This window comes from Dinoponera quadriceps, unplaced genomic scaffold, assembly GCF_001313825.1.
Source record: "Dinoponera quadriceps isolate SergipeBrazil2010 unplaced genomic scaffold, ASM131382v1 scaffold2088, whole genome shotgun sequence".
Classification (NCBI taxonomy): domain Eukaryota; kingdom Metazoa; phylum Arthropoda; class Insecta; order Hymenoptera; family Formicidae; genus Dinoponera; species Dinoponera quadriceps.
The window spans coordinates 1,374,591-1,401,754 of record NW_014556152.1 but is presented as its reverse complement, the minus strand read 5'-3'; the positions used below and the strand labels follow the sequence as shown (position 1 = coordinate 1,401,754).

Genomic DNA, 27,164 nt, shown 5'->3' with positions numbered 1-27,164 from the left:
TTTTTTTTACGGACAAATGTTCATGCAATATCTTATTGATGCTTGTCATACTAATGCCCAAAGATGCCTCAATCTCACGGTATGTCACATGACGATCTTGCTTTATCAGTCTATCATTCACGCACAGCATCGATATTTTCTGGCACAACAACCGATTTTGGACGACCTTCACGTCCTGGAGCGAACGTCGGCCACGATTGAATTCGTTATAGCAGTTTTTTACACTGCTGTAGGATGGTACTTTCTCGCTGTATAAAAAATTAAGTACATCGATGCACTCTTGTCTTGATAATCCACGTCGAAAGTTATGAAAAATAATCGCACGAAAATGTTCACGAGTTAATTCCATTTTTTGCCCGACATGAATTTTTCAATTCACTGTAAACAACACAAACCGCGCTCAAATGACAATGTGTTCTTATGTTCAACAATGTCAAGTTTCCAATGACAACGTCAGATGGCGCCTGGCAACACTTACTGCTACCAAGGCCAGAAATATAAATAGCTACCTACATATTACTTGATCCAAATAAAGTATTATATATTTGAATCTAGTACTTTTTCTGTGTAATATATGCAGACATTATAAACAAATTACATATACATATATTTGTTTACCTCTTTCTATTATCTGTGCAACTTTATTAGGTATATCAATGCATAAATAAATAGCATTAACAAGAAAAATGAAAAATAATATTTTCGTCTTCGTAACATTGTGTGCATTTATGTTTAACTCAACTTCGTTTCAAAATAACATTTATTATTTAGGCAGTTAAATAAATGTATGAGAGCTTAATTTTGCTTCTTAAATTTATGAGTTACCTTCTTGACGTGCCTCGACAAAAAATATAACACTGAGCCATATAGCCTCCTTAACGGATGTCTTCGCGCTCGTTGAATCGATTTTTGACACAAACGCCGATCGAGCCGAAGTAACGGCTCGGTAACTACTCACAAACTGTCGGGTTCCGCTAAACCTCGAGGGATGAAAAACTGGGACACGCGTTCTCGCATTAATAATGTAACGACGATATCGCACGAATGAGCGATACGAAAAACACGAACGCGGCAGGCACTATTTCTCGCGCGGAATGCGCCGCGAGAGCACAAGTAATCTCAACGGCCGGTCTCTGCCAGTGGCATTTTTTTCAAAGGAGCCCACGCGAGCTGAATCGTCAATTCCGTAAAAGCAACCGTACGGGCACAATACTCTGCGGACATGGGAGAGGAGCCGGGATATCCCGGCGACACGTTCGCGACGTGCGCACGACGTTGAACGTTCGTCGGCGTCATTGGCCGCGTTCTGACTATTGTCGCGCGACTCATCAATTTTCTATATTCGCTTCTCCGTGCTTCAGTCAAGCCCGTGCAAGGCTGATCCGAGTCTCGGGCGAGCATGCGAGATTGTTTAAATATTGTCACTCGTCAAATTGAATTCTCGACGACGGCCGACATAATGACGCAGTTGTCTGATATCGCAGCGCGAGGAAATCTCGCGGGAGTAGCATATTAATAGGAACGAAACAATATACGAGAGAGAGAGAGAGAGAGAGAGAGATCTCGTATTTCCTACGAGAGAAAATTACAATTGATCGGTACGATTTGCGAGGGTTGCAATTATAAAGCAGCTAGAGAGAGACGTATCTCCGCTTGTCGAATGAATGGCGAATCGCGATCTTTACGGTTTCTGGAAATCCCTCCTTGAGCCCCGTGTTGATTTATTATTCGAGACCTGAATTTATGGATGCAGAACTGAAATGATTATCTGCGTGGGAAGTCATTGAAGTAACGCTTTCCGGCACGGAACTCGTGGGATTTCTCGTTGCGATCATTATCGCGCGCATTTCTAGTCTACTCTACAGAGGGAGTAATTAGCGCTCCTCTCTCGAAAAGCGTGGTATATCGAGATCACGAATTTCGAACGTGTGCTGTATTCGAAAGGAGCACCGGCCGTGTGCAAAGAGATTTTTGTGTGCTACATAAGAATATGTAATTTCATCGCACATCGCGTAGTTATTTTTTATCGCGTTTAAAATCTAACTGATCTAAAAAATGATGATAATTTCTAGAAAGCGCGTGTTTTTTTTCTTTTTACTTCTATCTTTTACTCAGCCTATCCTAAGACGAAATCGACGCGAGCACCGCATTTCGAATCGTTTTTCTCGCACGTCGGCAGTTCTAACGCGCTCTGGTAAATTGTGTGCGCAAGGGTAAAGGATCTTGTCGATAATGATATTTGAACCTCGCTGTAATTTTGTAAATGGGAAAATATGGCTTTCGACGAAACACACGTACACACACGCGGCTCGCTCCAACGCGGCTCGGGGACCACCGCGTACTTTACGATGCGGTACGCCTCTTTTAACATTGGACAACTTTCCAATTAATGAAACGTTACGTTCTTGACGAAACAGGTTGAATTACTATTGCGCAAAGGCATGTTATGCGCGAACGGGAACGCCGGTATCTTTCGTCCTCAAGATGAGATCCGAGGGCCGCGTTGTAATCATCGCATTAATATCGCTCTATTTAATTTTAAGAGTGGGGCAGGCGTTGCTCTTCGGAAGTACGTAATAAATTCTGCGGAAGAAAGAAAGAGAGAGAGTGAAGAGTAGGGGAGGGAACCTCGCCCTGACGTCTTTTAATATCTCCTTTTTCCGAAACCAATTCAGGTTTCGCGCAACGAGAAATCGCCATCACGTCAAATCACCTTAATTATTAAACAAAATACCTTAAAATTATATCGGGACGCATTTTTCTGCGTATTAACCGTATTAATACGGAATAAATTATTCCACGACAAAGAAGATTCATCGTTGGCACATTTATCGTATCTCCGTTACAGCTCCGTTTCGCTCGCGAACACCTGTACGGAGGCCATCCGCGTATTTTTGCTCGATAATAGATTCAATGATAACGGCTCTCCTCCTTCGCCTATCTTTATGTGAGAAGAGAGATCCATGAAGTTCTCATATAAAACCGTAAAACCCGCAGCTCCTTACGCTCCTTCGCCCGTGCGAAATTAAATTCGACCACGAGGTTAATGACGCTGTTCGGTGACGTCAGAGAAACTCTTTCGCGTGTCGGTGCACGCGATGTCGCGTGTGTGCACGCACATGGGGAATCATGTCCTACATCCTAGCAAGACGAAGGCACGACGTGTCGCGAAGTGTCGCGTGACGTCGGGAGCTTTCGCTCCGCGCGCCCGGGGACGAAAATATTTTCCGAGAATATTCTGAAATTGCGAAATATACATGCGTACGTACGTACCGTCTCCCGGGGTAATTGCTGTTAATGATACGCTGCGAGCAACAGTGGACGCGCGTGTACACTCGGCTGCCGATTGTCGGCCGTTGTCGCTAATGTTCTTTTGCGCCGCATTGAATACGAAAAAAAGATTACCCCGTAATACACGAGTATTTGCGTTGGCGCACCGACACCGCCCGATCGGCTGATACTTACGGCCACGGTATCCGCGCGATAAACGTGCGAGGGGAGAACGAAAAACGAGAAAATCATATTTCAAAGTTCCGGATCACTCCAACGGGGCAATAAAGCGCGAAGGCAGATCAATGAAGAAAATAATACCCTAACGCGCAAATATAGCCACGGTGGGCGAAGGTGGCGCTGGTATTTTCATATCTTACGATTTTCTGCCTGTCTTTCATTTCTCGGTGGATCTTTGGAAGCAAGATCCCAGGAAAACGAGGATATTTCTGATTCTCCACAGCCGCGGAGAACCAATTATCTGTCTGTTATCAGTGATCACGGTTTGGTAAATTAACTTAATTGTGCAAAACTATTTATATACATCCGACCTAATTATTCTTCTTCTAAATTATATATATATATATGTAGTTTTTCATAAGAAACTTTTAACTTTAACAACTTAATTTAACTCAACTTTCAATTAGCTTTTACTTAGATAGTTTTTAATACTTAACGAAAAGAAAAAGGTAAATTTATTCAACCCTGTCAATGATGAATCAGACAGATCATTGATTAATTATTCTGCAAGAATGATCAAGAATCAATTGTCTCGCAGTAATCGGCAAACAATTAACCTATTTGCATCCGTAAGCGGAATATCCCGCACATGACGATCGTCTCCTATCACCGAGCGCGAAATATTCCGTGAGCCGCGACTTTCTTTTATATCGACCATTTAAAAAAATACCATATTAAATAAACTTTACGAACTATTCGGAAATCATTTACTGTAGAAGTTAACTGTGCACTGTAGAACGAGTGTACTGTAGAAGTTAACGAAAATAATAAAACTGCCGATATACGGCCGCGCGCGGTGATACGGGCCAACCGTCAGTTGAACGCCGTCTGAACACAGAAACTTAAGTAGTCATGATGCAAATGTGTTGATTCCACCGACGACAAACTTTAACCCTTTCGTACCCATCGTGCGATCGTGCTTATTTGCCGGATTAATGCACACGACGGGGAAGGTGGTGAGAAAATAAAAGAACGTCCTTTTACATTCATTCCATATACACGTGAAACATGCGAGTGCAACGCGCGCATGAATGCACCGGATAAAATATCCTTGCAGAGAGACGCAGAGGCAATCCGCACCGTTCTCTATCTCGGTGCGGCGCTCACGATCACCTGGATAATAGGAGCTGCCGGACTGTCGTTGGCGTGGCTGGTTCTGGTCCTGGCACTGGCGGCGACGGTCGTTAAAGCGAGAGTATCCCGGCTCCTTCAGACGGAACTGCAGCACGAATTGGCCAGGTTACGTAGGAGACGGGCGTTGTACAAAGACGAGACCGCCGAGTGGCTCAGTCTGCTCTTCAATAAATGGCAAGTACCGTTTTCAACCAGTTTTCATCGATGATTCCCCGCGGAAGCTAATCGTGAGGAAGGACCACGTACCCGCGGCAGTCTCTCTACTTACATTGGACGCACGAATAAAGGCTCCTCCTCAAAGATGTTGTATAATTGACGATCCGCTTGGAAAAATTCATTATTGCAAAGTGACTTGCATCGCGATTGCGTCTACATGCAGTAAAAAGATTTTATGTTGAAAACGGTTCGCTGAAATTTTATTGTATTATGTTACTTATCATGTTGAAAAGTACATAAATATAAATGTTGAATTAATGCATTCACTTAGTCAACATGCATGAAATTTCAGTAGATCGTTCTTCTTAACGCAAAAATGTTTACTGCACTTTTATCGGCCGACCCAATAAACATCGACCAACAGTAATATTGCAACAATGTTCCCTGCTCAACGATCATGTACAACGCATGTTGTATCGCGCTCACATTGTTGAGTGAGAAATTATAACGTTAGTGTGACGTTACTGTTAGTTGATTAGTTTACTGGGAGTCTCCTAAAAGTCACACGTGAATTTTTACCAGAGGAATTATGCATGCGGACGAATTGAGGTTGGTGTAATTGGCGACGTCAAGGTTAATTGGGAAACGACGAAAGTGGAGACATTCTCGGAGGAAAGATTCGCCGATGTGGCACAGTGATGCAGATCCGTTGTCGCTACAACGCGACGTTTCTTGTGAACTCGCGAGCCGCTCTTCCGTGTAGCTCCGATCCGCGGTAATAACACTATTGTAACACGCCGGTGAGTGTATCGTGATTGTATCGTCGCACATCGGAAAGGCCGATGAACTCCCGCTTCGAGAACGAGTGCTACATACGCATTTGTAAACACACCACATTCCTGCTATACACACACACACACACACACACACATATATATATATATGTATATGTGGCCTTTCACGTTCTGCCGGTGCCGCGGATAAAATCTTTGTCCCGTCTCCGTTGCTGACACGCGTCCAACGGAATAAACCGCCGATGCTGAAATTTATCGGACATCGATTCAATGTAATTCCCAATGGCGGATGCAATAGAAAGAAATCAGCTATCCGTACTCCCCCGGAATTAAAATACATTAAAGCGAATTCCTTTCTACCTGAATATATTCAATCATAATGATGAATGGCACCGACGGTACGTTGCGAGGTAAAAGAGAATGACGAAAAATCTCCGGGATTTCGAGACGCTTTTGAGATATTTAAATTCGCGCAGTGAATATGCACGCGTTTTGACTCCTTTCAAAATTCCTTTTCATCCTCGCCAAGATATCTCATTTGAAATTTACTCGGATTCACATACGCGTTCGCGGATCGTTCGTCGCAATTTCGCGAGAGGATTATGTATGTGTATCAAGGAAAAATATAAGTTTTGTGGGACCCGGCGTCCCGGCAACGTTCTCTTCGTTTCCTTTTGAGGTTTCCACGTTTGACAGTACCTGAAAACGGCCGGCACGGCGGACGGGAATAGGCGTGGAAAGAGTGCTACTTATTTGGATAGTTGATAGACCTGTTCGAGCATTCCTGAACAGCCAGCTGCGGGTTCTCGCCGCGGGGGGACCCGGCGGAGAACATCTACATGCGAAGAAAAAGCGATGAATTCAGCGACACGCTATATACGCTCACGCGCATAAAGGAAACAGACGGCGGCGTCGAGCACGCCGGCATTTATTTGATCATGTGCAAAGGCAGGAAACGTACGACGACTTCGGAGGAATTTCTATAGAATCGAGCGTCCCATAGAACCCCATAGAAAGGCCCGGGATAATAACCCATGGATAGACTCCGGCTACGCGCGCGATGACGCTTAAACAAAAACGATATTTCACGGTGGGCGATCAGAAACAATTTTATGTGTCGCTTCCACGAGAGAGAGAGAGAGAGAGAGAGAGATGATAATATGGAATTACCAGTGCAATTTTCAGTGATTTTCTAACATGAACATACTTGTCAAGATACAAATAATAAAGGCGATATTTACGTCGATAGAATGTAAAATTTTACGTATTTTAATTTAATAACGCTAATATTATGAATACAATTGTGAGACAATTATAGATTAACGCAACGTACACACAAGGGAAAAATTTAGCGATGGAATTCAGAAGAATCGTCGTGAAAGCGTCAGTTGGTGGAGCATTATTAATTCATTGTGAAAAAGAATGGGAAACACGTGGGCGTGTTAACTTCACCCGCCCGGTCTCGTTCTTCTTCGATCGATTCACGAAGCCGTGTGCAGACGTATCGTGTATCATGCGAATCGACTCGTTATCGATGGCGAAAGTGAGATGTCGTTAGCGATAAACTCGAAATAACTCATTTGTCGTGACATGGAAACGTCAGTGCGCGTTTTTCACGCTCCGAGTGGCGTGTTTTATCGTATTAAATCTGGCCATTCGCTTAATTAAACTGAATGTTTAATGGATCGTGTCCCGACACATCGTGCGAGACTTCTCGAGAGATCTGCTCGCGCACGAAAACTCAGGGAAAAAAAGGATCCAAGTAATCAGTGCGTATGAAGAAAATATTTTCTGCGTTGCTGATCGCAGAAATAATCGAGCGGATCGAAATGAAAAAATCGCGTTTCACTAAAAATGTTAGATATAACGTGCAGATTACTTTTTACTTTGGTTTGATCATATTATGGTCTTATTTCACTATGATTTTTTTTCTTCAAGATAACAATAATGAAAGAAGATATCTAATGAATTTATATTTTGAGACTATAGACCATAGAAGATATGTACCGTTCGGCCTGGATAAAATTGCACGATCATCTAATAAAATATAATTTTATACAAGCATAAATTAATCATACGTTATGCATTTTTATCATATGCTTTTATCGCCCTACAAGTATACACGTACACGGAGAAAAAGATTTCCTCGGATTTAATAAGATTTCTTCAAAACAAATCCTTTGAAACAAATTTGTCTTTGCAACAAACAAATATTGCAATGGTTGTCGCAAACAATAAATTACTTGAGAAAAGTAAAACCGATGAAGGACCGTGTGAAGGACTTCTTTGTTTCAATGGAACAATATTTAATATATAATAAAATAATTTTTTTTTATTGAAATCCAAATATTATTTCCTCCAAATAATACTGTTTTTTTTTTCTATCAAACAACACGGTTTACTTTAGTAAAATAACAATTTACAATAAAATTTTCATTCGTACGAAATTATATTAATGAAAATTACGTTGTTTATATAATATTAAACAAATCGAAGCGAATGTACTAAATCTAAAGAAACTCTTTGTCTATAACGACAGCGCGACGATTCTCGCCTATAACGTCGCGTATTATTTTCCCCAGGTGGAGATTCAGCGCCGCCAGTATATTTTCCTTAGCGAAGGAACGACTGGAGCCTCTCTTTAATGAAGCCAAACCCGGTATACTAGGTAAGCGCATACCTAAAAGAAACACTTAGGCGACTCGCGAAAGAAAGGGAGAGACCGACTAGGCTTACTAAAGGAATTAATCACCGACGCTCAAAGGAGGACGCTCAAATTACTTTGTCGTTTACCCGCGCCGTGTACCTATCATGAGATCCTCGTTTCAGGTCCATTAGAATTGCGCGAACTCACCCTCGGCGAGCAGACGCCGTGCATTACTCGCGTGAGAACTCTCGATTACTGCAGCGACGATGATCTCCCTAATGGGCATCTTTCCGGCCAGACTAAACTGTCCATCGAAGCGGACGTGCGACTGGACTGCGAGCAATTCCGCATGCTCATTACCACGCGGTTATTTGGTAAAGGGTGAGAAACACGAAGCGCTTGTCGTATTAATAAAAAAATCATTCCGTGGTATTCTCTCTAACGAGCCGGAGAAATTTATACACGTATATCGCGGCCATTGCACATTCTTTACGCACGTTAACGTTATGTTTCACCTCGCTACATTTTTACTGGAAATTTGTATCGAAAATTAATTGAGATTAAAGTTATGCGTTCGCACACAACGTTCCAAACTTTCACTCGTATATTTTCCTTCGTTATCTGAATAATCAAACGAAACGATCTGTATTCTGGTTTTCTCTATATTCTTACACAAAATGAAAAATTAGTATCAATTTAAGACTCATATTTTCATGCATAAGCAAGGATATATGATCTTATGTAAAGACAAAACTTACACGAAGACATTCCATATAGTTTCATGTTAAATATATCGTTATTTAAAAATAATTTTTCTTCATATTGATATAATTCTTAATTGGAAGATATCGTTCTTTCTATCCAAATTTTTTCCCTCTCAATTCATAAAAATTATTTTTGAATCACCCGAATATATTTTTACTGGAATTATATAGAACTATGTGTCTTCATGTAAGAGAGAACAGTTTTTATCTTATGTAAGGTTATACGTATTCTGCTTACATATAAAAATATGAATTAATGCTAATTCGTATACACCTGCTTCATTTCATCACCTGGAGGAACGCACGTTAAAGAAATGAGTAAAAAATGGACTATCATTAGTTCACAATGAATAATCAATAGTAATGGAAGTAATTGATATCGTGGTATCGTGCGGGATTACCAAACCCTCGCGGAGGGAAAAGGAGCGACTGTACTAATGTGCTCCGTAAAAATGCACCGACAGCGTCGGGATGGACATCGACCTGGCGGTGGAGAAGTTGTCGCTGTCGGGCACGATCCTCGTCAACCTGAGTCTGAACACGTCGGCACCGTTCCCGCACGCGACCGGGCTCAGCGTAAGTTTCCTGGAGAAGCCGGACGTTTGGTTCAGCGTGAGGATTCTGCGAGCGGTGCAAATGATGGAGGTGCCTCTGATCAAGACCTGGATCCACGCGGTGGTCACGGACGCGCTGGCCAGCTGGCTGGTCGATCCGGGCCACTTGGAGATGGATCTGAGGGCGCAAGAGCGGCCCGGTCCCGGACTGGATTCCGTGAGCAATACCATGCCGCAAGGGGTACTCACCATTGTTCTGTGCCAGAACGGCTGCCCCGGTAAGGATCCCCTCGTGGAAGAAGTCCTCTCTTTCAATAAATGGTACTTAATTTTCCCCAATGCCGTTTGACAATGCAATAGAGGTACAATTCACAAGGATTGCTCGGCATCAGAAGAGGATTTCGTCTGAAGTTGCCAAGTATCACAAGCGCGTTAGAGCAACTGACGATGTTGCACGACCGATAGATTTTCGCTAGAAAAAGTCCTCGTTGACTTCGCGCTGCTTCGAATCGGCCACGTGATCGATCGAAGCACGTCGGTTGAACTATCTTTGTTCAATTGACGTCAATTGAACTTCGTTCGCTTCGTTCGCCTCGTTAGAGCCCGAGTATGCAGAATGAAATGGTCGACGTAAAATTTTCCTTATACACGGTCGATGTAGTTAAGTGAGACCTTCTACCACGGTCGCTATCGTCGTCAAACGCGTCGTATTACAAGATCGTCCCTACGAAGTTATCGTGTGTGTACTCATTGTAAAGTAAAGATCAATAAACCTTTCTCCGCCGCTAGCGAACATCGCCGACGAGGTGAGATGGCTCGCGGTAACGGTGGGCGATCAGAGACGAATCACCTCGAATTTAAACAACACGTGGACTGAAGACGTGTCCTTCTTGGTCGGGCCGTTGGACAACGAGAGGGTGACGATCAAGCTGAAAGCGAAACGGCTTGTTAGTACCATTACCTTAGCGCAGTTCGAGTTAGCGTTGGGAGTTTACGACTGGGAGAACTCGCAGATGTAAGTGGCGCGCTGCTCACGTTTAATTAAAGACTACGTTACATTGGCGTGGTACAATATGCGCAGTTTAGCACTTTTCGTCTCTCACGGTGTTACGTCGTCAGTGTAAATATTGAGTTTCTCACGTTAATCACATTTCGCACGGTATATACCGTACGGTGCATCCGAAACTTGAAGATCATTTATAAAAAGCAGTTATTCGAGATGCATAATCAAATTGAATGAGATAATTAAATATAATCGAAATTATTATATATAATCAAAGATTTATCGGATTAATCGGGTAGGTCGATTTTTACTTTTAACCAAGTTAAAGAAAATTAAAAGTCTATAAAATTAATGTAGTCAAGTTGCTTAAGCAAAACTTAATTACAATTCTAGTTAATTAAGTTAAAATTAAATTAACATATTAATTATGCAAAACTACGTATATATACGTGTGTGTATGTTTGGCATAAATGACCTTTTAATCATAGATTAAATTTACGTGAAGTAATAAAAAGATAGTTTATTATAAGAATATACAAACTGTTTTTATGCTACGTACAAAAATAGAACACGAGCGGTGAGAGACGAAAAAAATTTTGCTAATATTATTTTTTATTTGTCTCACTTTCAACAGCTCGCAATAATTTTAATATCGATGAATTATTCTAATTTATATTTAAAAAGAAAAGGTTAATAGAATGTTAATTCAAACTATAGTTTTGCATTAAAAATTAAGTTAAAAGTTATTAACTCTTTTTAACTTAACTGACTAACTAGTTATCGCCCAATCCTGATTAACCAGCTCAGTTGAAAGCCGGAGACAAATCGCGGCTTCCCTCGATTTAGCGTTAAACCCATTCATCTCGGCTTTTGACAGCGTCGAGACCGTGTTACAACAGAAGAAACCGTCCCGTAATAGCGCCAATATCCCAAACATCAACGCGCGGCTGGAATACACCGCCCTTCCGCACTTGGATCCCGACTTACCGCAGCCGGATTTGGCGGTCGATAATTTGCATCTCGCAGGTACATATAACAATATGAAATTTGTAACAACAAAATTAAAGCATAGGAAAGAGAGAAATCAACTATAAGCGTTATCAAGCCACGATGAATCTAACCCGAGATACTCTCCTTCCCTTTCCGCGATCAATATTATCGTATGAAAATATTTTCAGTGTCGCGAGACTCTTATCACAGAGCGAACAAAGCAGGTAAATGTAGATGAAAGTCGATGTGGTGTCGAGTGATGAATGCGTTCGTGCAGCATGATGTGTTCCTTGATATAGCGCACTGTTTCGTTAGATCGCGGTTTGTGCTAGATGTAGCGATAGCGAAGACTAACTTCAGGCTTTGCATTTTATCGTCCGTAAAACTTGTGAATTCTCAGAGCCGATGGAATGTCCCGCGGAAGAATTCGCTCATAATGCAATGGGTTTCATCATTTTCAGGGGTACTAGTGGTTTACATTCATTCCGCCGACAATCTTAACAGCGACGCCGCTCAGTGCAACCCTTACTGCATGTTGTTCAACAATCGGAAGAAGGTGAGAGCAATTTTCACTTCAATTATCATTTTCAAACAATGCGCGAGAAAATACGGTGAACCTCTTGCGAACTTCCAGGTGAAAACAACGCACTATATACGCTCGAACACCTCGCCGATTTGGGACTGTAGAGCGCAGTTCCTAGTGCAGGATTACACCCAAGTGTCGCTGAGCTTCGTTATTTATTCGTGGAATATTTCGAAGTCGGTGGACACGGACATGCTCGGACTGGCCATGCTGTCTTTGTCTCAGGTAATTCGACGATCCCCCTCCAAACTGGAAGTAATTTCAAATAAATACGACGTGTAACAATTATTTCAAATACAAACAGAAGGAACTTGTTACTTTATAAATATATTTTTTTAGATAGATATCTTGTGTGTCTGCGATAAAATCCTCTTGTTGTTCCCTTTTCTCGAAGGATACGAACTGGATCGTCAGGAAAGAACTTACGCTCAATGGTTCCAACATTGTCTCCACTATGACGGTCTCCGTTTTGTTTTATCCCGTCAAGAGCATACAACAAGTGCTCACTAGCCGTAGGAGCAGCATGGTTCCAGCCATGATAGACGACGAGCCAAAAATCAAACGGAACAGCCTACCGTGGATGCAACAAGCTGTTAGTGGAATCTTGTATTTTTCAACGAAAGAAAACAAATATCGTCTTACTATTTTCTATCAACAGTACTCTATCGTACAAAAATATTTTCTTTGCTTAATTTTCACAATACTTTCAGAAGCTGTTATTGACACACAAAGACGCCGATCCCGCCGCCTCCGACATATCCAGTCTACTCTCCACCGGAAGTGGCTTGATGGAGGTGACGCTGTTGCGCGCGAAGGATCTCGTCGCGAAGGATCTGAACGGCTTCAGCGATCCTTTCTGCGAATTGAAGCTGAACAACGATACCAAGTACAAGAGTAGCATAAAGAAGAAAACGCTGAATCCTTGCTGGGATGAAAGTTCCATCATGGGCCTGCCGAGAGTCGGAGAAACTTTAGATATCGTAAATTTCGCAAATTTCCGCATCGCGACTTTATATCGTCGGCTCGGAGGAGTCCGGGAATGAAAATCCTCTAATCGATCCTTACAGGTATTATGGGATCATGATACTTTCGGCATGAAGGACTACCTCGGGAAAGTATCATTGACTCTCGACGATATCCGAAAGCTGTCGACCAGCGATCAGTCCCATTGGTTCACGCTCAGGGGAACCAAAACGGGATCTGTCGAGCTTAAAATTAAGATCTTGTCGGAGGAATGTGAGGTACAATCTTCGACATTTTGTGTGATATTTATTACTATTTAACATTTAGAGAGTGTCTATATATATATATATATATGAGTGATGGTTCCAACAACTGAAATATAGAAGTAATTTTACGAACTATTTATAGAGACATTGGATGAAATATCATTCGTACACAGTATATAAAAAGTATAGAAAAAATAAATAAAATTAACATTAAACATTTATTAGAAAATAATTACACGTACATTTTTGTATATATATTTCTCGAAACATTTTGGAAAATAATTCATGCATAATTGTGGTTGTTGTTATGTCTTTCAAGAGTATTCAGACGATAACACGTTTGTATATTATACAATTATTCGTTTCAGACGCAAAGTACATACGCGACCAGCAATATCAGCGACAATTCCTCTCGTCTGAACACCGAGCCGGATTCCTTGTCGAGCATCGTGCGGAGGCCTTCCATGGAAAAGTCCAAGATACGCCTGCACTTGGATCCGGTGGTACCGCCACCGCCACCGCCGCGCACTGTCACTCTTCTGAAGCCGACCACGTCCGGCCAGTCTGGTAACGTCGTGATTTCATACCTCGTGATTCGACCTCTAATCAACATAATGATGAGTTCCGCACTCGACGTTCGGTTGATTACATTTTGTGACACAGATAAGGCCAGTGTGACCAGCAAAGAATCGAACGAGGTGAACGGGACGACGAGCTTCTGGATTCCGAAGGTCATCGCGGAATCCGCCGCGGATAATTCCGTTGACGAGGCTGACACGAGCAAAAGCAGGGAGAGGCGGTCCTCTCACCATAGCCTGACTCCCAGCCCGGAGCAGAGCTTCGGGAAGAAGTTACCGCAGTACAACAGCTTCCGCGTAATGAAACAGAAGGTACAAAAAAAAAACACGAATTATCTTGCTCAACGTCAACATCACTTCAAGGCACATCGTGTAATCGATAGGTGAAGCGGGGCTTGAAGCTTCGTAGATTCCGGTCGGAAGTGAACATAGAGGATAAGAACGAGAACAAGGGTATCACGTTGAGTCTGGAGCCGAGAGGCGGCGGAGAGGCCGACGCCACGGAACTCCTGTCGGAATCCGGTCTGGCTCACGCGGTCTCGCAACCAGATATGCTGGGCAGGATAAGGCAGCCCAGTCCGCGGTTAAGATTGAGACCGAATGGTTAGTGAGTAACACTGAGAAGATTGATGAGCCTCAATGTTACGTACAATATAATAACGTAGAAATCTTTCATGCGTATATTCTTTCAAACTAAAATGTTACGTAACTCTTCGTTGTATCATCTATATCATTGATTTGAGGAAACGCTGAGAAGAAAATATATTAAAATGAAAATACGTTAATTTCCGGTAAACAAAATATTAGTAGTATGCCGGCGGGTTGATTAAAATATCACGGTAGATCCATCATTGAGTTCGTGTTCTGTTGACAAAACTTGCTGAGATAACTTGACGGCAGATTGGCGACAAGAATCGAGCAGGATCTGCTAATATGTTTTATTTAAATGGTGACGGAACAGTGATAGATCTCGCTTGGTTTCTACAATCACGTTAGCAGATCCTGTTGTATTTCTGTTAACAACAAGCCGTCGACCAAACTTATAGCGAACAATACGCAAAATCTGTCTCGGCAAAAGTTTCGCTGTCTGTGTTCTCTGTAAACAGTGAAACCTTTTCCTGTTGGAAAGGAATATCTCTTTTAGGAGGATTCGGAAATTTGATACGTCAAAATAAAATCCCGTATGATTTTCCATAGATCTGAAAATCGTTAACGGTACTAGAGAGAAGTATTCCGGAGTGGAAGGGAAGGTTCTTCAAGCGCAAGGCCTTCACGTAGCGCATATCGCCCAGTTGTACTGTCGCGTGAAGCTCCAAACGTAAGTATACTCGATGTTGGCGTGCACAACAACGTCCGTTTCTGTAGACTCGATGACGGAGCCGAGGATTTCCAGGTGCACCAGTCCAGACAAGATCATGTCGGCCAATGGCGGTAAGACCATCGCTAAATCGCGACTGTTGCCGGCTATGCCTAATCCTCAGTTCAGTATCGATTTCCATATAGAAGGCGACGGTGTGCCGAGGCAAGCGTTACTTATATTTGAGATCAGAAGCGCCAGCAAGGAATTGTTGGCCAGTCGGCGTATAACCCTACACGAATTGCTAGGTACTTTTTAAATATTCTTCCGTAGTGTAAGATATATTCGATTGCATCATGTTGTGATAATGACTTTATACGTCGTATATCCCTTTAAACCCGAACCATCACAATCGCCAGATATTGTATCTATGTGTGACTCGTTGTGTGCTCAACCATCGCACAACCGTGACACAAATAATGGCTTTCTAGGATCCATATTGAAAGAAGGATTTGGTAACAATCACCAAGATTTGGTTAAATAGTTTCAACTAAATTTTGCTTAGTTATTGTAACCAAACATTTAGTGCCATATACTATATACAGTTATATGGTACTGAGTGGAGAGGATTTGGTTGCGGTAATCAAACAATGTTTAGTTAAAACTGCTCAACTTGTTTAAATCTTGATAATTGTTGTGCCAAATTCTTCTTTCAGTGCATATAAGAAAAAATTCTCCAACGACTTCTCCCTAAGATTTTTAAATAGTATTGAAAGGAAAAGCGCTTATACACAAAAGGTTTCCAGGTAAAAATTTCCTGGGTCTCAAAGGGATGTGCTAAATTATATTCGGTGTTTGCACATAATATGTGAAATTCATTTGTTCGTGATTGAATCTAGGAGTTTCCGCGGCTAGCGACGAGATTCACACGTGGTTGGCGTTGAATAACGGAGCCTCGTTGGAAGTACAAATCGCTCACGGAAAGGAGCTTAAGAATAAGTCGACGAAAAAGCTGTTTCGCTCTTGGTCAGTCCATCGGATAGGGAAGATATGAAATTCAAAGAAAACAAGATACTGTTGTTGTTATACAACATCGCGATTCAACGCACATTAATATAAGAAAAAAGTGAAACTTTCTTTTGTCGTGTTTCGGGGGGCAACATCCAATCTCTGGAACGTGTATTCCATCAATATTTCTCTACGGGGAAAAAAAGAACACGCATAAAAGTTATTTTTACAAACAACAAACTATGCACATCATTCTTTTTACGAGCTATTAATACCTAACATCATATCATTTTCAGCATTTTAATAATAACATTCCATATGATGTCGTTCAGCGTTCTGTACAATTGTATTAACAAGAAGTTTCACTCTTTAGTACATAATTTTTGTGACGAGAGAGAATTATATAAGATAAATTATACATATATATATATATACATATATATATATTAAATCGTAATTTATATATATTAAGATTTTTCTAATATATGCAAAATTTAATGCAAAAGACACGTTCGAATGAATAAAAAATATATTGAAACATCATTTCAATATCTTTGTAATTTCTGATACATTTGTACATTTACCATGCAGCATATTGCTGCTTTACAATATATGTAACATAATATAATAATAGTAGTAATATTCTAATAGTAAATGTATATTTTGTATTATTTCCAAATACAATATATTACAGATATAAATATAATATTAGAGTTTAATTGGGGAATTACCTCTTTCATATATCACAATTATCAAATATTACAAATATCAAATGTAGCTCAATATATATAAATCTTCATGTATAAGTGATTATATCATGACTCATTTTTAGTCTTATTTCTCAGTGCACACACAGACATTTTTTAAAATATAGGCACACCGATAAAATAAAAAATTTGAAACCTGGCTATCACGAAAGTACATTTTCGTTAAAAGTAAAGCTAACAATGGATTAAAATACTTCTTTGTTTTGCTGTTCTATTTAGCTATAATTTATAATTATGCATGTGTAAAATTGCAAACATATAAATATGTAAATATATAATTTATATATCTTTATATACGTGTGTACGTTACAAATAAATTATTCAACAATATATCATACATATTCTCCATAAATATGTCACCGAATAAGAAAATGGACAATTATGTATTTAATAGATTTAAGCAGAAGTTGAATGAAGTTGAGTGAAATTTCAAATGTGATATAAAATTTCTCAACAAACGCAACATATCAATTGTGTCTCTCAGAACACACTCATTATAAAAGTGTTGTGATGCAAATTAAGCTAGCCAAAGACAAACGTTAGTATCAACCGTTTGGTTTCAGATGACGTGATGTTTAAATTAAAAACTCGCTAACTCTTATAAATTAATTCTGTGAATTCTTAAATTGTACAAGATAAGATTGCACTTGTGTGATCGTGACATGTTGTTAATAACACGAAATCCCTGTATCACCACATCCAATTAGACATACTTCTTTTAAATATATTTAACATCTTGCAATTAAATGTATGCGGTATATATATATATATATATATAAACAGTACCTCTCCACAATTTAGTTCACCTGCCACTGAAATAGATATATCAAATTTAATAAAGTCTTATTCAAATGTATGATCAATTATATGCGATGTAATTCAGCCAAATAATGTAAGATTGCAATTGTTGATATTTTTACTTTTAACTTAGGTTGTGTATTGCTGGCAGCAGCTTCTTGTTCTCGCCTCTCACGTTCCAGCGTTAACTTCTGCTGTCTTTTAACAACATCTATATTTTTTATACCTCGTTGTTGCTGCTCCGCTATTCTTCTTTCTGCTGCTTCAACTTGCCTCCTTCGCATAGTCTCCTGATCGAACAAATACATGTCACAATTTATGTAAAATATACCAAGTAGCACAATCTTGTGTGTCGTATTAAGAATATGTAGGAAGAAGAAAATTAAGAAATACAAATATAAAACTCAGATAATGAGTAAAAAATTACTTTATGAAGGAAAGATGCGGGGAATTTGTTCGCAGAACATTAGAAACGTCATTTGCCGGACACGTTACTGCGACTTAAAGGAATCTTAATCGCGCAGGCAAAAATATTTGAATGTGCATACATAACCCTTATACGGCGAAAACATACCCGATCAGGAGTAAGATCTTCGTATGACGACTGTTCTTTGTAACAGGAAGCGCAACAGTTGCCCATGTCGAAATATTACGTGGACGAACCGAGTGATATCGTTGCTCGAAATGTCGCTGTGTTTACTTGAGTTACACTGAACCATGTATATGACAGATACAAACATTACCTGTCATTTAGGGATGGGCAAGTCTGTACTTTTAGATCTTGGTCAGGTCTGAAAGCACGTACCAATCAGATCCAAGGACTTACTGAAAGGTCCGCTCGGTACATTGATTGTACGCAAGGTATTAAGATGCCTTTTCATGCTGATGTTCGACGCACATTTTTAGCGTCAAAACGGGTCACATGTTCGAAGTTGCCGCTGGATAGCAAAAAATACAAAAAGGTATAGCAGCATTACTATTATTATTATTGTTATTTATTATTATTATAGCAGCTTCAAATTTGGAACATTATAGCTTCAGTCTCGCATAATTTCTCTCTGAGAAATATGTAATTCTGGAATAAATATTATAATATGGTTAAGAGTCTGTACAGAAAAAATAATAGAACATAATAAAATATAATAATAAAATATATATAATAAAATATATATAATAAAATATATATAAATTTTTATTTCATACATAGCAGAGATACGAACCAATGATTTGACCGGTAGTGCCGAAAAGTGGGCGTAACAGGTGCTTTACGCCCATTTCTGCAGGGGGCGCAACGAGGGAAGCATTCCAAGAAACCCTTGTGACGCTCTCTCAGGCTTCTCTCTGCAGAAATCGATCCATTTGTTTACGGAGGTCGTCTGCTAGCCCGACAGTATCGTGACGTTTATACATTTATGCTGTAAGAAAAGTGGGAAAAAGTGCGCTTTTATGTGATTACTGTGGAAAAACGGATCCGCAATGCCGGGGACCGAAGTTAGTATCATTTTGCACGAGTGCATACTTTTTCCCCAGATCGACGACAAACTCAAACGTCAGATATCTCAAACGTCAAACTTGATTGGGGAAGCCTCAACCCGGAGAAGAGCCTTCTCACCTCCAACATCATTTTCTCATTATAATTATTCCATTATCTCAGTCTGATCATTACTCTTGATAATATATTTAACACAATGGTGTTTAGTTTATATCAATATTTTTCTTTTTTTTTTTACTATATCATGGAATATGGTGCCATCCCGGTGTAATGCATTGTCAGAAATTGCGCGTGTCCAAGTCGCAATACTTATGCTAAAATGCAGGATTTATTCTTACATAGCCTATAATGTTTGTCCAGGATAATTCTACAGAGCTAGGAGAAATCGAAAATGTTAGGGTGGTGGTGAGAGTCCGACCTCTGAGCAGCAAGGAGTTGGATGGCCACTGCAAGAATATAATAGATGTGGATGCGCTGAACGGCGAAATCACTATAGAAAATTCGAATGCGGCGCACGGAGAACCACCGAAAGTCTTTTCCTTCGACGCAGCGTTTGACACGGATTCTACACAGGTGGACATTTACAATGAAACTGCCAGGCCTATAGTAGACAAGGTACTACAGGGCTACAATGGAACGATCTTTGCGTATGGCCAAACTGGCACCGGCAAGACCTACACCATGTCGGGCGCTAAAACTTCTCCGCAAGCCAGAGGAATTATTCCAAACACATTTGCGCAGATCTTCGGGCACATAGCTAAAGCCGACGAAAATCAGAAGTAAGGCATTGACGTGTTTGTGAATCGCTAGAAACAGTGCATATTTTTATATCGTAATTCGTGATATATGACGTAGCATCGTAATTACAATTTAATGTAAATGACGAAAATATGACAGAGATTCTCTCTTACCACTCTGACAAATTAAAAAGTCATCAGCGCAATTAACATATGATTAAGATACTCTTGCCATCCAGGTAGATTCAATGTATTTCAATTCCCGCGTCAAAAAGTGAGTTTAATGATTAACGTTGATAGATTTCTAGTGCGCGCGACGTACTTGGAAATTTACAATGAGGAAGTTCGGGACCTTCTTGGTAAGGATCAGAATACCCGGCTGGAGGTGAAGGAAAGACCAGACATCGGAGTGTTCGTGAAGGATCTTAGCGGATATGTCGTGAACAATGCTGACGATTTGGACCGCATAATGTCCCTGGGCAATAAGAATCGTGAGTGACAACGTTCAACAAACCGATGTACAATATGTGTGTACATGTTAAAAATAATTCTGAACTTGCAGGCGTCGTCGGGGCAACCGCCATGAATGTGTCCAGCTCGAGATCTCACGCAATATTTACGATCACGGTGGAATCTAGTCAGATCGGTGAAGATGGGGAACAACATGTAAAAATGGGGAAGCTTCATTTGGTGGATCTAGCCGTACGTTTGTTAACGCGTTTGTTACACAATCGTGAAAAATACTGTTCGCTATATAGATATGCATGGGACGTTGTTTGAAACTTCTCTATCTCCTCATGTTTGTTGGGCTACAGGGATCAGAGAGACAAAGCAGAACAAAGGCAACCGGGGTGCGACTTCGTGAAGCCACTAAGATTAACTTATCACTGTCCACGTTAGGAAACGTAATATCCGCACTGGTTGATGGTCAAAGTTCTCACGTGCCTTACAGAAATTCCAAACTGACCAGGTTGCTTCAGGACTCACTGGGTGGAAATTCGAAAACGTTGATGGTAGGTGATGAGATAGCGCGAGTACTTTATGCAATTACTTATTACAAAAGGAATTTCATGAATGCTATTACTCAAGACTTGACTTTTTTCTTTCAAAGAACAATAACGTTCCCGATATTATGATGTTGTAGTGCGCGAACATCAGTCCGGCAGACGTAAATTACGATGAGACTATAAGTACTCTGCGCTATGCGAATCGCGCGAAAAATATCAAGAACCGCGCGAGAATCAACGAGGACCCGAAGGACGCTCTGCTCCGTCAATTTCAAGTTGAGATCGAGCAGTTGCGCAAACAACTGGAGGAGAACGGTGCGGAGCTCTCGGAGTCCGAGGAAGAGTCGGACGATTCGGAGGAGTTGAGGGAGAAGACGAAGCGTGACAGGAAAGTCCGACGCAGGAGGAGTCAAATGCTGACAATGGAGGAGTTGGAGGACGGTGACACAGACTCGACGGAGAAAGTCGATAAGGCCGAGAGAGATGACAAGAGCCCCGTGGACAAGGACGTCATTGAACTGAAGAGGACCCAGTGAGTTTGTCAAAATGAAGAATTAATTCGACAAATGTGAAACGAAACATCATCTTTAACGATATATAAACACATGTATTATTAAACCGATAACAAACGTATAATGAGATAATACGTGGAGGAGAACATTTTGATGAAGCTGGACCCTGATTCCAGGAGCGAGAAAGAAGCACTCCGGGAAAAGATGCAAAATCTGCAGAACAAAATACTAGTAGGCGGCGAGAATCTGTTGGAGAAGGCAGAGGCGCAGGAGCAATTGCTGGCAGCGGCGGCGATCGAGCTCGAGCAGCGGAAAAGCAGGGAGGAGCAACTGAAGAAGGCTATCAAGGCGAAGGAGGCCGAGCGCATCGACATCGAAGAAAAGTACTCCTCGCTGCAGGAGGAAGCGGCCGGGAAAACGAAGAAATTGGCGCGGGTGTACACGATGCTGATGTCCGTCAAGGCGGAGTTGTCCGACCTGCAGCAGGAGCACCAAAGGGAGATGGAAGGCCTTCTGGAGGGCGTGCGGGGAATCGGTAGAGAACTGCAGCTGCAGAATCTGATTGTAAATCATTACATTCCCGTGCAGTATCAGGTACGTGCAAACATCTCTCCGTCCCCGAGCGGAAAAAGTAACAGTGCGACAATTATGTTTGAAATAGAAAGATCGATGCGACAGAGAGAAACATTGATTGGTAGGCAATTAGAACGATCTGAGAAATATTCGTAAAAGTTATTGAGTTAACGGGTTAAGTTATATTTGTTCAATTTATTAAATATTTCTCACTAATTATAAACATCTGAATAAATTATGATTATTTATTTTACTTTACTATTAAATATTTATCTTGTATTCACACCCATGCAGACAATGATCAAGAGGTATGTTCATTGGAACGAGGATATTGGCGAATGGCAGCTGAAATGCGTGGCGTACACGGGGAATAACATGCGTAAAGCGCAGACCGCGTCGCCGACAGGAAATAATAAAGACGTGAGATTCATTCATTTTGCATATCATTAATTTGCACAAAAAAGGATCTTTTCAAGATCGGTCTTCCTTCATGGAAGCTGAAATTTCTAATTTGAAATTTTCCCGCACAAGTCGCCTCGAAACGTTTATCATCTCGTAAATTCGTCTCATTCGCAGGCAACTCCGCCGGACATGTCAAATATATATCTCTCTTACAACACTGGAATAGACAATACATTCGTGCAACCGAAGAAAGTGAGAAGCCGTTCCGGTGTACCCAGGCCAACCACGGCGCATCGACGTACACCGCACTGAGGACGCAGATCCTCGGCCACTCAATGTCACGGGGGAGGAGGTTTATCTTTTCTCACACTTTTGTAGATCTTTTTTTAGTTTCGGACGCATCCGCGACTCGCTAGAGCGATCGTGCCGTGTTCCTCGTATCGCGATCGAGAAGAGATATGAAGAATTACATACAATACATCCGTTTTAACGTTTCCGTCAATGTGATTTTTGCAACGCATATATATTTTTAAGATTTTGACATTTTTTTTTATACGGACGAATGTGTCGAGAACGTGCGTGACCGCGTACATCGCATTCGATCAATTGAAGATGCAGTTTAACATGGACTCGGTAGGCAGGGAAGCCGATGGTTGATGCACTCAGACACTGGTTTAGATATTCGTTACGAGATGTAGATACAGTAGACGTACCTAAAACTAAAACCTTAAACGCATTCCTTTCGCATTTAGAACACGTCATGAGAGGTACACAAGTATTTTACCTACAAGTAACAAAGCAACTCTTTTTTTTCTTAATTTATATATAATATATATAAAACTATTAGCACCTCGACACAAATTCAGATTGTGTATTTAAATAACTAGAGATACACATTTTCGTGTTAACAATAATATGCGAGAAAGACCGTTATTGACGTGGAAAACTATGTATATGTATAAGCCCGTTGGGAAAATGAAAACTATGCTGTACCTGTGGAAAAGAAACGAATTCGACAATTCGAAAGAATCAGTATATCACATCACATGACAAATTAATAACATGTTTATAAATTCAGTTAAAGATACGATATTCTTAAGAAAAGAGCTTTCCCTATATATAGAAATGCGTATGTCTTTGGTAATTTTGTTCGCTCACGTCCAACGTATGATTTCTTCTTCGTCGCATAAAATTAAATACGCTAAAGAAATAAACTAGGGAAAATAATACAGCACATACAATTAGTGTCAAGTATTAGTATTAAGTGATCTCGATAATGGCGTTTTGCGAGTCCTCATTTGAAGAAACGACAATTTTTACGCGCTCTAGTGGAATTATATTCGTACATGAAACATCCAAACAACAAGGACGTCTGAAAGACAGTCTGATCGTTCCGATATACGTTTCGATATGTCCTTCAGACTCTCGTGTTGTTCTGCAAGAGCACTTTACACTTGGTCGAATCTTTTATACAACGCCTGACGCGCGTATTTATTATTATTTACTGTGATATCGGAACATCTTCGCGTATGTTTTCGAACGAGCTTTGTCGATGCTTTATTTAATTTTGCAAGTAGCCGCACGACAGTGCTAAGTATTTATTGTTCTCGCGATGTGTACGCGTACTTGTTCTTGTATTTATAATTTTTGCAAAATAAAGGAGAATTTCGAGAGATGGGCGTGCGATAATTGTTCTCGGTAAAATTCCAAGAATCTCTTTTATCACCTGAAGTGATAAAGTGTCATTCTAGCGATATTCGTCGATCCACTTCTTGATGGTGTACCGATGGAACTTGCGCGTGAGGATTACGTCGTATGGATCGTTGCTGTTGCTCTCCCGCAAATCGAGATGATGCGCGGCGTCTGGAATTAATATGGCTATCGCTGACGAAGACAAGTTGCGCAGCACACCTCCGCTCGCCCACGGATCCATCAATCCGTTGCTAAAAGCACGCGAGGAATGGGAATGTAAAGAACATAAAGAATTCGCCGATGAACAAGGGAGAAAACTGTGCGAAACACAGTGGAAATGCAAATGCAGAAATAGAGAATTGTAGGGATATTTCTATATTGTAAAAGACTTATTGTAAGAATGATATAATGAATAAAAATTAGAGTGTGAGGTCTATATATGCCAAACGAAGCAACGTTTTGTTTACTAAACTTTTTGCTTACTGAATTTCGGTAAACGTTAAACCGCTTCGTTTAGTATCGAGAATCTCTCGATGCACTCCATGTGCGGTTATTCCAAGACACCTTGCATACACGATTATTTGTTGGTTTTAAGAAAAGTCTTAAGATGCTCGAAATGAAAAAAAAAAAGAATTTTATTGTCTTATGTACCTGAAATTGATATTTGTGGCGGTAGTGAGATTTTTGCAGCCGTATTGCTCACAAATTTGGTTAGGCCGCGGGGACACGGAATATTTCTTGAAGCAAGTATTATTGTAATCCTTGAAGCTCCATTCTGACGGCTCGAACATGTCGTTGATACCGTCGGAACACATTGGCATCACCATTTCCGTGCACGCCTGATAGTCCCATCCTTGGGCGTCCAAGCCCGGCTCCGCGTCCTTTATGGACATGCAAGTTGCTTTACCGGTATAGTTCGTGTAAATACTGATAGCTCCGTGGAGCGCCGATAACAGCGGCTTTCCCGTCAACGACGAGTTCGTCAAGTGCCGACAAAAGACCTGAACGAGAGAAGGAAAAAATTGGCAGCTTCAAAGGGCTCCGGTTAAAAATACAAGAGCACACTGGGAAGAAACTCCGTTTCTGAATAACTGAAGAAAAACCAAATAAAAGTTCCGTTACAAGAAAGGAAAACTCGATGACAAGAAATGTGAGCACTCAGCTGCATTAGAATTCTTGTTGCGACAACTGAGAACAATTGACCGAATAGAAATCTCCTACAGAAATATTTCTATTATTATCTGTTATTATAAAACCGAATTTTCGTTTGATCTTCAGACAGCGAAAAATTCAGTTACACCAACGGAATTGTTTCATCCGTGCGGGAATTTTGAAACCAGACAGGAACCCACAGGAATTTGTCGAAGGAAAGTTCACCAATTGAAATATCAAATTACTCACGTTAATCGGGTGGCCTGGTAGCGGCGTTAAGAAATCAGTCTCGTACGGATAATTAACCATGGCCAGGTCCGTGTAGACTTCCTGTAAAAAATCTTTTAGCGTTTCTACGTGCTCCGCAGTCTTCAGCGGTTCGCACAACTTCCAGTTGTCCGACAACCACTTTTTGCCCTCGTCTAAAACAGAAAGAGAACGACGACGATGAGGATAAGAAAGAAATCCCGGCGAACGAATTACACTGAATTACTATTACTATAGACACTGTTTCGTTACCGTTCGATGTCACTTCGGTTATCGCGCCCCATGCATGCTGAATGAGCTTGGCACACGTTGGACTCGAAGCGCGAAAGTCCGACGTTACTATCCGGGCAAACGCTTCACACGCCACGACGTCGGTGAATTGCAGAATCGGAGCGGATGCTGCAATCGCGCTACAACGAATCGATAATATTGTTTGTAAGTACGACGCAATTGATCATCGTCTAAATAAAATGAAGATTATATATAAATATCAGATAGATATGAAGATTGCATTAACATTCACACGAAGCGGATTTATTCTTTTGTGCGTACGTGCACTTTTAACTATATAAGTAGAATAGAATCGTAACAGCACTATTACCAAACATTGATAAACGCACCCCTGAACAATGTTAGGATATTTCATACGCATCCAAGCACTGAGCATACCACCGTACGATCCGCCGAAAACTATTACCGGACTATAATTGTATTCCGGCCTCGACTTTAGGTGCTGAATAAGCTCCACGTAATCGGCCAGAGCTTGCTGAGATGTGAGATACCCGAGATGTCGCGGATCAGTGAAGGACTTGTTGCCATAGGGCAACGATTCACCGTAGTAACGGTGCTCAGCAAAAACCACCAGTGCGCCGAATTGCGGAGCAGTTTCCCATAAGAAGCCCTACCAAATATTTCAGATCGATTAAATATACATTACATGTACATTAACTTCGTTCTAGTGCTGATTTAGACACGTGAGTTGTCATTATTAATAACAAATCGCAATTGGATCAACCGTATTAAATTCTCTTCGGATTAGAATTATACCCTTTTTTTCCAGATTAAAATAAAATTCTGGCATCATGCACGAATGATATCGTACTATATTCGTCAACAAATATTATGATTTTGTGTAATTTATTCTCTACTGTACACATAAAGATAAAATATAATAATTAATAAAGATCTATATCTAAGATTATATTTATTCTTACCGTATTTTCGGCAAAAACTTCGATTCTGCCTTCATTCCCAGTGTAGAAGAATATAGGAGCATTCTTTTCTTTTCCCCAAGTATCATTTATAAGATATCTTAATTGAAAGGTATCTTCTATAGCAAAGCTAAAGTGATCTACCTTTAAATATACGTGGTAAAATATCAATAATTAATAATAAAATTGATATACTTAACATAAAAGATAAAAATTACTAATGATAAGAATATCTTAATAAAAATATATGTATAAATGACTTAAACGTCTATTATCTATATTAAGTAAATTAAATTTATGTTTAAAG

General features: G+C 40.6%; 3 protein-coding genes across 5 annotated transcripts in view; 1 reads left to right on the top strand and 2 right to left on the bottom strand.

Annotated features, from left to right (window-relative positions):
* LOC106747004 (kinesin-like protein KIF3A) overlaps positions 1 to 22,945 on the top strand; it is a 30,448-nt gene extending 7,503 nt beyond the window's left edge. The window contains exons 3-27 of one of the 2 annotated variants that reach the window (XM_014624231.1): positions 4,568 to 4,818; positions 8,177 to 8,262; positions 8,424 to 8,622; positions 9,470 to 9,837; positions 10,349 to 10,574; positions 11,440 to 11,588; positions 12,014 to 12,108; positions 12,187 to 12,360; positions 12,530 to 12,727; positions 12,846 to 13,115; positions 13,203 to 13,376; positions 13,733 to 13,931; positions 14,028 to 14,254; positions 14,326 to 14,545; positions 15,140 to 15,260; positions 15,336 to 15,547; positions 16,139 to 16,203; positions 19,665 to 20,083; positions 20,342 to 20,532; positions 20,604 to 20,743; positions 20,857 to 21,054; positions 21,186 to 21,580; positions 21,737 to 22,154; positions 22,428 to 22,553; positions 22,710 to 22,945. In XM_014624231.1, coding sequence (XP_014479717.1) covers positions 4,568 to 4,818; positions 8,177 to 8,262; positions 8,424 to 8,622; positions 9,470 to 9,837; positions 10,349 to 10,574; positions 11,440 to 11,588; positions 12,014 to 12,108; positions 12,187 to 12,360; positions 12,530 to 12,727; positions 12,846 to 13,115; positions 13,203 to 13,376; positions 13,733 to 13,931; positions 14,028 to 14,254; positions 14,326 to 14,545; positions 15,140 to 15,260; positions 15,336 to 15,547; positions 16,139 to 16,203; positions 19,665 to 20,083; positions 20,342 to 20,532; positions 20,604 to 20,743; positions 20,857 to 21,054; positions 21,186 to 21,580; positions 21,737 to 22,154; positions 22,428 to 22,553; positions 22,710 to 22,847 — 5,259 coding nt within the window. In that variant the 3' untranslated portion in view covers positions 22,848 to 22,945. Of the gene's footprint in view, positions 1 to 4,567; positions 4,819 to 8,176; positions 8,263 to 8,423; positions 8,623 to 9,469; positions 9,838 to 10,348; positions 10,575 to 11,439; positions 11,589 to 12,013; positions 12,109 to 12,186; positions 12,361 to 12,529; positions 12,728 to 12,845; positions 13,116 to 13,202; positions 13,377 to 13,732; positions 13,932 to 14,027; positions 14,255 to 14,325; positions 14,546 to 15,139; positions 15,261 to 15,335; positions 15,548 to 16,138; positions 16,204 to 19,162; positions 19,304 to 19,664; positions 20,084 to 20,341; positions 20,533 to 20,603; positions 20,744 to 20,856; positions 21,055 to 21,185; positions 21,581 to 21,736; positions 22,155 to 22,427; positions 22,554 to 22,709 lie in introns of those variants that run through there. The other variant, XM_014624230.1, reaches the window with a different exon arrangement.
* LOC106747007 lies at positions 16,534 to 18,581 on the bottom strand. Its single transcript, XM_014624237.1, has 3 exons — positions 18,387 to 18,581; positions 17,935 to 18,102; positions 16,534 to 17,826 (listed from the first exon to the last, which is right to left on the bottom strand). Exons 1-3 carry the CDS (start codon positions 18,450 to 18,452, stop codon positions 17,812 to 17,814), a joined length of 249 nt encoding a protein of 82 aa, XP_014479723.1. The 5' UTR covers positions 18,453 to 18,581; the 3' UTR covers positions 16,534 to 17,811.
* A 94-nt stretch (positions 22,946 to 23,039) lies between the features above and the next one.
* LOC106747005 (lysosomal Pro-X carboxypeptidase) overlaps positions 23,040 to 27,164 on the bottom strand; it is a 5,960-nt gene continuing 1,835 nt past the window's right edge. The window contains exons 2-7 of one of the 2 annotated variants that reach the window (XM_014624232.1): positions 26,861 to 27,001; positions 26,267 to 26,547; positions 25,899 to 26,056; positions 25,629 to 25,801; positions 24,879 to 25,228; positions 23,040 to 24,478 (exon numbers count right to left, since the gene is read on the bottom strand). In XM_014624232.1, the coding sequence (XP_014479718.1) occupies positions 24,283 to 24,478; positions 24,879 to 25,228; positions 25,629 to 25,801; positions 25,899 to 26,056; positions 26,267 to 26,547; positions 26,861 to 27,001 (1,299 nt within the window). In that variant the 3' untranslated portion in view covers positions 23,040 to 24,282. The other variant, XM_014624234.1, reaches the window with a different exon arrangement.